Here is an 11123-nt window from a genome sequence, read left to right on the forward strand (position 1 = left end):
TCAAATGTCCTATTGCTAAGGACATCAGGACAAGGCCTCGCTTCCTGTCCAAGGTGCTTAGGTGGGGGGCAGGCAGTTGGACTAGCGCAGTGGTCGGCAAACTCATTAGTCAACAGAGCCAAATATCAACAGTACAACGATTGAAATTTCTTTTGAGAGCCAAATTTTTTAAACTTAAACTATATAGGTAGGTACACTGTTATTAACTTAATCAGGGTTCTCCTAAGGCTTAGGAAGAGCCACACTCAAGGGGCCAAAGAGCCGCATGTGGCTCGCGAGCTGCAGTTTGCCGACCACCGGACTACCTCCCCCATTACTTAGACAGGAACCTGAGCTGAGCAGGCAGAGGTGGTTCATCACCATCAGAGAGCAAGCCGAGGGCAGGGCCGAGATTTGAACACAAAACCCCTGACCATTTGAATCGAACACCCTTCCCAGGATGTCACTGTGCACAATGTGCGAGGGATACGGAAAATGTCCGCTCTGATTTCTGACCTTCCAATATTTATCTGCGGTTACCCAACCTCCCAGCAGAGCCCAGGCCACAGGCTCATTACCGGGAGAGCTCTGTGCTCCTTTTGCTCCAAGGTTCCCTGCAGCTCTATGGGAAAGGGAGAGCCACGTAACTGACGGCTGTGTCCACAGAGCTGGGAAGCAAGTTCGGATTCTCTAGCAGGAGTCTCTTCCCAGGACACGGCTCAGCGGGCTTTCTCCTCTTGGAGGGGGGATTTTCCACGACATCACAAGCCCTGATGCTAAGGAGCTGACAGGGTGCAGCTGGTTGGCGTGTGGGGAAGGAGAAACCATAACCCCCCAGGGCTGCGTTTAACCAGAGCCCCCGGAAGCTGGCTCCTCTCTTCTGGCCGCCCAAAGTCTGGATTCTCTGGAGATGTGAATTGCATGGACAGGTAAATAATTTTTAAAAAATAACAACAGCCTAGCCAGTGTGGCTCAGTGGTTGAGTGTCAACCTATGAACCAGGAGGCTTAATTCCTGGTCAGGGCACATGCCCGCCTTGTGGGCTTGAACCCCAATGAGGGCCTTGCAGGAGGCAGCGGATCAATGATTCTTTCTCATCATTGATGTTTCTATCTCCCTCTCCCTCTCCCTCTCCCTTCGTCTCTGACATCAATAAAAATTATTAAAAAAAAATAATAATGTTGCCCTGGCCGGCTTGGCTCAGTGGATAGAGTGTCAGCCTGCGGATTGAAGGGTCCCAGGTTCGATTCCGGCCAAGGGCACATGCCTGGGTTGCGGGCTTGATCCCCAGTGGGGGGCATTCATGAGGCAACCAATCAATGATTCTCTCTCATCATTGATGTTTCTCTCTCTCTCTCCTTCTCCCTTCCTCTCTGAAATCAATAAAGAAATATATTTAAAAAAATAATAATAATGTCAACCAAAGAACTTGTATGCATATATGCATAACCCATGGACACTGATAATAGGGTGGTGAAGGCCTGGGGTGGGGGCAGGCTAAAAGAGGTCAATGGGGAAACGGGGGGACATGTAATACTTTCAACAATAAAGATTTGAAAAATAATAAAGTAAAAATAATAATAATGAGAAGAAGAGTAGCAGTTAATACTTCTTGGTCATGTTCTATGCGGCCGGCGCTGTTCTAAGTTTTACCAGGATTAGCTCACCTTTTAAGGAACATATTAGGCTTTTACTGATGAGGGAACAGGTACACAGAGGTTAAGTGACCTGCACAAGGCGACACAGGTGGCCACTGGTAGCAGTTTCACGGAATTGTTGATTATCTGCAGACTTTCACTGCAAAAGATAAGGATGCGACCCACCCACCTCTGTGATTGGGGGAGGAAGGTTGTATCCACGGGTCCCCTCCCGGAGCACAATTCTGCTTGCATCGTATTCCAGAGCCAAAAAAGACCATTGATGATGACGCTCTTGCGCCTGTTGCAAAACCCTGTGAGTTCTACTGGAACGAAAGCCAAACAGAGATGGAATAGAGTGTCCCATCTCGTGTGCAAGATTGCGTTTACCCAACCCGCTACAGGTTACCAATGCTGACCGGTAAAAACTCGTCAGAGATGCAATCTTGGTTTTGGCAGCACTGCCCTTGGCAGCCGTGCGAATAACTCTGAGAATCAAGTGCTAATCTTTTTCCAGTTCCAATTAGGTTACTAGCCTTGAGACATCTTTATTACCCAATTAGCTTTTTCTTTCCTTCCCAGTACCTGAAGAGATAGCCTTGAAAGCGTCTCACCAGGAAAATGCATGAAGCAATCAGGAGCCCAACAATGCCTCGCTGTTCTGGGGGAGTCAGAGTTCAGACCCGCGACTGAACAATAGCCCTCACGCTTCAGCCCCAGCCATTCCGAAGTCCTTTGAGTGCCCCCAATACTCCTGTCCCTTTCTTCTGCCTGTGACACTCTTCCCACCTTCACTTGGCACCTTTCTATCCATCCACTAGCACCAACTTAGATGGCGCCTCTTCCATGCCCCCCCTTCCCTATACACCTCTGAATCCTGTAATTCCTTCTGCTGTTGCCCTGATCATTGTGTATAATTACTAGTTTACAGGTCTGTGTCCCCCACTGGACTGAATACCTTTTCTAATTTTATTTAAAAAAATTTTTTTTGTTAATTCTCATCTGAGGATATTTTTCCATTGATTTTTTTTAGAGAGTGGAAGGCAGGGGGAGAGACAGAGAGAGAAACATCAATGTAAGAGAGACACATCAATTGGTTGCCTCCCGCATGCACCCCAACCAGGGCCCGGGAGAGGAAGGTTGTATCTAGGGGTCCCTGCCCAGAGCACAATTTGAGCCCGCAACCTAGGTACATGCCCTTGACCGGAATCGAACCTGGGGCCCTTCAGTCCGCAGGTTGACGCAGTCTATCCACTGCGCCAAACCGGCCAGGGCTCTAATTTTATTTCCTAGTGGGTGGGTGCATGTCTTATCTTGGCACCTCTGTTGCCTGTGCTCAATGAATGGCTGCTGAGGTTAACTGAAAACTTGGCACTTTTGTTTCCTCAAGGGACCTGAATATGGCTGGCCCGTGGAATGCTCTCTGAGGTTAAGTCTGCTAGGTGCCTTCCATCTTGTTCTATACGGCGCTGATAACCATCAAGAACCAGCTGGTGAAAAACAAGTGACGTCAGAGGCCAGGGCACACGCGTGGTCCCACGGGCACTGGGCGGTGCTGGCAGAGATGGCAGGCTGTCGGTTCCCTAATCATCTGACTCATGAAAGATTGCTGATAACCAATTTAAACAATGCCTCTGCCACTCCGGGGACATTGATTTCCATGACGGTGATTGACGGGGAAGGAGGTGGGCGGTGGAACTTGCACAGAAAGCAGCGAAGGGACTTGCCCAAAATCTGCCAGGGAGGGGCAAGCCTGGGAACAGAGTTGCTGACTCCCAAATCTGATTCGTCCAGAGATAACCCCCCAAAGGTTCCCGCCATCCGTCTCAGGGGTGCCTTAGCAGTCTAGAAATTTTAGAGTAACTACCTATTCAACTGAATCCCATTCGTCCTTCAATTTCAACTTCTCCCTGCGGCTGTCCCCAACACCTCTCTTCTGAACTCTTATGGGGTATTACACCTTTAAATAAACAACCAGGACTTCATGAAAATGTCATCCCCAACTGCTTCCTGGACCTTGATTCTCCAACAAGATCATAAATTGCACGAAGGGCTATATTTTATTTCAGTACTTCCTCCAGTGCCTAGAACAAGGCATGGTTCACGAGAGACGCTAACTGCATGGGTGTTGAATCATGCGATCTGTGTTTGTACATGCACCTGGCATCGCCACCTCACTTCGAGAGAGCACTTCGTGAGCCAAGCCACCGCCAGCCGAAAATCCTTCCATCCCTTGCAGGGTCAGGACCCCCCAGAGGAAATGATGAACTTCGCCCAGGAGTTCCTTTCAGGATATATAATAAATGCTACCTTGTTGGCCTTTTCCTACTTTTTCCATTAATATTCATTTGTAGTTTATTTATTTATTTTTCTCATTGTTAGCAGGCATGGCAAGAACTACACTTTTAAGAAAAAGTAATATTTGACAAAAAATACGAAATTGAGAAAATGTCTGAATATCTATAATTGGAATCCCACTCATCATTCCAGATCCAGCTCAAGTCCCCCCTCCTGCAGGTGAGCCTCCTGGATACCCCCAGCTCATGCAGGATGTCTCCCCTACACCCTCCCCTGGGTCAGCCACCTCCCAGGTGGCTCCAGGTTCTCAGTTGGTCTCTTATTGCTTCACAACAGTTATTGCTGCCTCCCTAATTCAACTGCAAGAGCAGACCTGAATATGGCTGGCCCGTGGAATGCTCTCTGAGGTTAAGTCTGCTAGGTGCCTTCCATCTTGTTCTATACGGCGCTGATAACCATCAAGAACCAGCTGGTGAAAAACAAGTGACGTCAGAGGCCAGGGCACACGCGTGGTCCCACGGGCACTGGGCGGTGCTGGCAGAGATGGCAGGCTGTCGGTTCCCTAATCATCTGACTCATGAAAGATTGCTGATAACCAATTTAAACAATGCCTCTGCCACTCCGGGGACATTGATTTCCATGACGGTGATTGACGGGGAAGGAGGTGGGCGGTGGAACTTGCACAGAAAGCAGCGAAGGGACTTGCCCAAAATCTGCCAGGGAGGGGCAAGCCTGGGAACAGAGTTGCTGACTCCCAAATCTGATTCGTCCAGAGATAACCCCCCAAAGGTTCCCGCCATCCGTCTCAGGGGTGCCTTAGCAGTCTAGAAATTTTAGAGTAACTACCTATTCAACTGAATCCCATTCATCCTTCAATTTCAACTTCTCCCTGCGGCTGTCCCCAACACCTCTCTTCTGAACTCTTATGGGGTATTACACCTTTAAATAAACAACCAGGACTTCATGAAAATGTCATCCCCAACTGCTTCCTGGACCTTGATTCTCCAACAAGATCATAAATTGCACGAAGGGCTATATTTTATTTCAGTACTTCCTCCAGTGCCTAGAACAAGGCATGGTTCACGAGAGACGCTAACTGCATGGGTGTTGAATCATGCGATCTGTGTTTGTACATGCACCTGGCATCGCCACCTCACTTCGAGAGAGCACTTCGTGAGCCAAGCCACCGCCAGCCGAAAATCCTTCCATCCCTTGCAGGGTCAGGACCCCCCAGAGGAAATGATGAACTTCGCCCAGGAGTTCCTTTCAGGATATATAATAAATGCTACCTTGTTGGCCTTTTCCTACTTTTTCCATTAATATTCATTTGTAGTTTATTTATTTATTTTTCTCATTGTTAGCAGGCATGGCAAGAACTACACTTTTAAGAAAAAGTAATATTTGACAAAAAATACGAAATTGAGAAAATGTCTGAATATCTATCACCTATTGAAAAATATCGATTGAAAACTAGGTTGGGGGGTGGGTGGGAAATCCTTAGTTATTTGGTAAAGGTGAAAGACTTCATATTCCCATCCTTAAAACAACCAGGAACTATGGCTGGTGACCAGATGGGTTAGCAAGTTAGAACATCATCCCGGCAGACCTGGTCCACATGCGAAGAGAAAGGGCCAGGTCAGAGGCCCTGCCGTACCTGGTCTCTGAAGACTAGAGCGGAGCTTCTTCCCACCCTCATCCGGCCCTGCCCCTTTCTTCTGGGCTTTGACCTTGTCCCTTGTGGTTTACAAAACTGGAAATGAAACACTCACCTACTTTGAAAAGCTTTGATTTAACATGCCTCTAACAAGAAGAGGGGCAAACTACTATGAAAATTGAGTTCCTCAAATGCAGATGTTTATTCTTTCTTTAAGTGATATCTATTCTAATAAGTTCTTTTAAAAAACAAAGATGGGCCTGGCCAGCATGGCTCAGGGGTTGAGCGGTGGCCCATGAACCAGGAGGTCACAGTTCGATTCCCAGTCAGGGCACATGCCCGGGTTGTGGGCTTGATCCCCAGCGTGGGGCATGCAAGAGGCAGCTGATCCATAATCCTCTCTCATCATTGATGTTTCTATTTCTCTCCCCCTTCTCTGAAATCAATACAAATATATTTTAAAAAATAAATAAAAAACAAAGATGGGCGGACTCATTAGCCAGGCCCTAGATCAGTATTAGGGAATGGCAGTCATTCTACCACCTGCATCAGAGGAACCTGAGTGCTTGTTAGCACACATTCCCACCCCGTCCTGTGACAGGGAATCAGAGTCCTGGGAGGGGCCTGGGTTCTGCATTGTCACCTGCTACCCAGGTCACTCTGGTGCCCACTGAAGTTTGAGAATCACTGCATTAGGGGACACACAGCTATGAGAACAGATGTACCCTAAATGTCATTATAAACAAAGAGTAATGACGTCTATTCTTGGCTGCTGGTGGGAGGCGGAAGGAAGTTCTTTGAAAAGGCTAGCAGGTGGGGCTAAATCTAGCAACTGAGAAGCTTGTGGGCTTTCACTTTCTGTTATTTCTAAGGAAACTAGAAAAGAATATCCTTCTGATCAGGAAATCCAGGTCAGGAGGAATGGCTTACCCTTCTGCTCACACAGCCTGCCTCCCAGCCGGCACCATAAAAGGCCTTCCAATCCCATGAGCCCAAACCACATGGTCCTTCCTGCCTTCTTCCCAGCCCTGCGGGAAGGATTCGTTCTGCCATGACGGGCTCGTGGTTGGACTCACTCTCTTCTTTCTTACCATTTTCTTCCATTTCATCCTGCGATTCTGATACCAGGTCTTCACCTGCAGTTGAGTGAGTCCCAGAGACTGGGCCAAGTCCAACCTAGAAGGCAAAAGGCACAAAAGAAAGATGAGGGAGAAGAGAAAGGGCAGTAGAGATGGGGTCCTGGTAACTGGTTCCAGGCACTGCTGTCAAAATTCAGACCTTCCCCCTTAAACCAATTCTTCCTCAAAGAGCTTTGCTTTCCTTCCAAAAATCCGACGTTTGAAACTCTGGGAAGCTAGAGACCGATGTCCGTGCCCAAGGACTGTCTACATGGGATCTGAAAAGAATTTCTGAGTCTTCATGGCAAAGTCCTTTTCCTGCAAAGCCTGACAGTCTTTACTCTGATTCTATACAAAATGAAGATTCTGACCCAGAATCCAAAGGTAAACTCGTATTTTCCTAATTGGAATCCCACTCATCATTCCAGATCCAGCTCAAGTCCCCCCTCCTGCAGGTGAGCCTCCTGGATACCCCCAGCTCATGCAGGATGTCTCCCCTACACCCTCCCCTGGGTCAGCCACCTCCCAGGTGGCTCCAGGTTCTCAGTTGGTCTCTTATTGCTTCACAACAGTTATTGCTGCCTCCCTAATTCAACTGCAAGAGCAGAGTATGTCTTCTGCTTCTTTCGTAACCACAAAAGTGCCTATCACGTTCTAAATCCAGAACTGTGGCTCCGACACGCTTTCTGATAGGCTCATTGTAGCTTCCCTAAATTGTCATAATGCCAGATTTCCCCCCGCCCCCAAAACCCACACATTAAATCTGCAGCCCCTCCTGCTTCCCATTCTACTGCTAACCATGGTTCTGCATTTCTCCATAGCCTTCTGAAAAGTCTTGAATGTCAAAACCATTCCTGGAAAATGTGCAGTTAGAGCCATTTCCAGCAACACAGCAACCGTTGCCTGGGTACCACAGCGCCCAGGCTATGTGCTAAGCCCCTGCCATATGCTATCTTACTTACTCCTTTCACCACACTGTGAAATAGGTATAATTATTCCCATTTTACAGACAGAGATCTGAGGCTCAGAATCTCTTTGAAACCATGGCCAAACCCTGACAGCTGCCTGTTTTTGTGAATAAAGTTTTACTGGAACACAGACACACTCATTCGTTCATATATTGTCTATGGCTGCTTTCATGCTACAACCTCTGAGTTGAGTAATTGTGAAAGAGACCACAGGCCCATAAAGCCTAAAATATGTACTCCCTGGCCTGTACTGAAAAAATCTGCTGACTTCTGGTAGATGATCCTACAGTAAGAGGTGGAGCCAGGATTCCAATTTATTTACATCTGACTTGTACGCCTCCTCCTGTATTGGGGCTCACCTCCACCACCATTTTTTCATGCAAGTTAGACCTAAGAGAAGTTCTATTTTGTTTTGTTTTGTTAATCCTCACCGGAGGATATTCCCCCTCACTCCCCATTGATTTTTAGAGAGTGGAAGGGAGTGGGGGAGACAGACAGAGAGAGAAACATCAATGTGAAAGACACACCAATTGGTTGCCTCCTGCACACGCCCTGACCTGGGACCAGGGATCGAGCCTGCAACCAAGGCATGTGCCCTTGACCGGAATGGAACCTGAGACCCTTCAGTCTGCAGGCCAACGCTCCAACCACTGAGCCAAACCGGCCAGGGTCAAAGGGAAGCTCTTGCTCAGCTTCGGTGAGGGAAGTGCAGGGACGCTCGTCACCAGGAGCAGACAGTGGAGGGGAGCATATGAATGAAGCTGCACTCCTCAGTCCTCAAGCCTGCAACTGTGGACCTGGGTTGCTGAGAACCCCAGGTCTACCTGGGCAACAGTGGGAAGAACCACCTCGGGAGCCTACATTCGCTGCCCTGTGGTTCCAGGCCTGGTCGGCGAGCCAGTGTGGGCCTCTAAGACAGCACCCGGGGCCGAGCACCCTTGAGACAGCGTAAGCAGAGACCACCGCTTTGGAAGACTGGGTTTCTGAGGATTGTGATTTGTAGAGCTAAGATCTATGACATCACACAGGCCTGCACAGCCACAAGCCTGAGCCAGGGGGAGACTCAGGGGTTAGTTCTCAGCTGCACCTTTCTCTACCTGAGGGGTAACGAGCAACATCTCACCCTCAGGAAGAGCAGTAGGTGCAGGCAAGGAAGGTTCCAGGTGCCAACTCTTGGCACGCCCAGGTGAGGCTGCCCCACCCCGTGCTTTGACCAGAGTGCACAATTCAAATCTCCAATAACAGCCCTGGCAGGTGAGTTCAGTGGTTAGAGCATCAGCCTGTGCACCAGAGGGCATGTACCTGGGTTGCAGGTTTGATCCCTGGCCTTGGTCAGGGATGTGTCTCTCTCACATTGATCTCTCTCTCCCTCCCTGCCAGACCTCCCTGCCTTCCTCCTTCTCTCCCTCCCTTAATCCTCTCTGAAAATCACTGGGAAAGATATCCTCAGGTGAGAATTAACAAACAAAAAATAAGTAAAATAAAATAAGTAAATCTCCAACAATAAAAGCAGTCTTTCCTCAAAGGACTTCAGACCCGGTCCTAAATCTGCCTATCTGGTCGTCCCGGTAAAAGGGCTGCTGGAAGCTGACAGTTTTATTAAAAGCCATTTACAGACTGAAGCTAATCACCTTTCAGTGCCAACGGCACTCAGCTCTCCCCACGAAGGAGGCACTGCTTCCCAAGCAGCATCTCAGTAAGAACCCAGGGGGCAACCCCAGGACTTCTGGCCTCCCTGGAGACGGGTCCCCCGGGCTCCCACTGCGCCTCCGGAGCCGGTTCACCGGAGGCCACCAGGTGCATTCGTCAGTGGAAGATTCAGTTCACAGCCCCGCCACCGCGTTCGCGCACGGGTTAGCTCACTTGGGAAAAATGCACCCTTGGCTCACTCTGGCTAGAGAAACATTTCACTGTCATCAGCTTTCTCTCATTACCTGCCACCGTTACAAATTCTCACTTCCCTGCATAGTCGCTTAAATGGGGTCACCTAGGAAACCGGAGAAACAAACAATGAGGACGAGGGAGAGAGCTGTGGGAGGAGGCAGTGCTCATGGCCCTGGTCACGTACAGAGGTGAGGAACGTCTGAGAGGGCAGGTTAAGGCGGCAGCTTCGATGCCAGCCAAGTGGTGTCCTCCTCCCCAGGCAAGTTCATCAGTCCTGTGGAGGTCACCTGAGAGGCGCCTGGGCAGGTAGCAGGAAGCCCCAGGAGGTTGACTGGGAACTAACAGTTCTGTTTCAAAATTCCCTGACTTCTAGAAGGTAAGCCTACCATGTTACCCGTGCACGTTGAAGGCCTTTCAATACACCACCCTGCAGTTCATGAAAAATGGTGCCCACTCCACCTGGCTGCTCAGGTATGTGAGGCTCTTCCTTACCTGCTGGGCATGAGCGTGGCCCTTTGGTACCTAGAGATCCCATCTATTGATCCCCAATACACAGACTCGTCTCCACTGTCCACCCAAAGGCACCCCACGCTCATGTCCAACCAGAACTCACTCCTTCTCTGCAAAACCCACTCTGTCCTCAGCCTTCCCGCTTCAGGTCATGGCGCCTCTGTTTCCCTGGGGGCCCAATCCAGGAACCCCAGAATTCTCAACCCTGTTTCTCTTCCTCATGGCCAAGGTCTATTCTGTCCCTTCCACCTTCAACATTGTTCTCCAACCACTCCTCTCCTCTCTGTTCCCACCGTGACCACCTTCACTCAGGTCTTCAATGACTGTCCCTAGACTCCTTGGTATTCCTGCCCCAGATCTTCCCTCTCTAATCAATCATGTAGGGTGGCACCAATGTGAGGATTTGGAAATGCAAATCTGGCCATGTCACTTCCAGCTCTTAATGCTGATTGGACGGCCTAAACAGTCAAGTGCACGTCCTTTGGCTAGGCATACGTGGTTCTTCTCACTTCTGCAGCCTCATCCCCCACCACACTCCCATTCACCCCTTAAGCTAGAGATGTCCTGACCACGTGCACCTCCCTCAACGTGCCCAGTGAGCATGCTTCTCTCCCTCCTGCAGTGAAAGCTCTTCTTCAACGTTGCCTCCTCTGAGAAGCCTTCCCTAACCCCGCTGACACACTCAGCGACATCTCGGTGCCCCTACTGCCCTTGGTCACACACATCCTGGCGCCAGCGTCCATCTCGGTGCCCCTTGGTCACACACATCCTGGCGCCAGCGTCCAGCTCACTGGGTTGGAGTATGGCAGTCACTTCCTCTCCTCCTCTCCACAAGAGCAGGACTCTTGTCTACTACTTCCTGGACCCATAATCCCCTCCACAGCGCCCAGCATAGAGGACCCTCAGCAAACAGCTAATGGGTGCTCACCTACAGTGGGGCCTTGACTTACGAGTGTCCTGACTAACGAGTTTTTCGAGATATGAGCCATCTCTTGGCCGATTTTTTGCTTTGAGTTGCGAGCTAAAATTCGGGTTACGAGCCAGCTTCAGATACCCCACCGCTAGTTGGCGCAGC

The 11123-nt window shown here is 49.5% G+C and overlaps 1 protein-coding gene across 1 annotated transcript in view; it reads right to left on the bottom strand.

Moving 5' to 3' along the window:
• BARX2 (BARX homeobox 2) overlaps nt 1-11123 on the bottom strand; it is a gene marked incomplete at its 5' end in the record, with an annotated part of 17185 nt that overhangs the window by 4556 nt on the left and 1506 nt on the right. The window contains 2 exons of the mRNA XM_005863028.2: nt 6660-6744; nt 9589-9641. Of these exons, the coding sequence (XP_005863090.2) occupies nt 6660-6744; nt 9589-9641 (138 nt within the window). The remainder of the gene's footprint in view (nt 1-6659; nt 6745-9588; nt 9642-11123) is intronic.

This window comes from Myotis brandtii, unplaced genomic scaffold (genome assembly GCF_000412655.1).
Source record: "Myotis brandtii unplaced genomic scaffold, ASM41265v1 scaffold170, whole genome shotgun sequence".
Classification (NCBI taxonomy): Eukaryota; Metazoa; Chordata; class Mammalia; order Chiroptera; family Vespertilionidae; genus Myotis; species Myotis brandtii.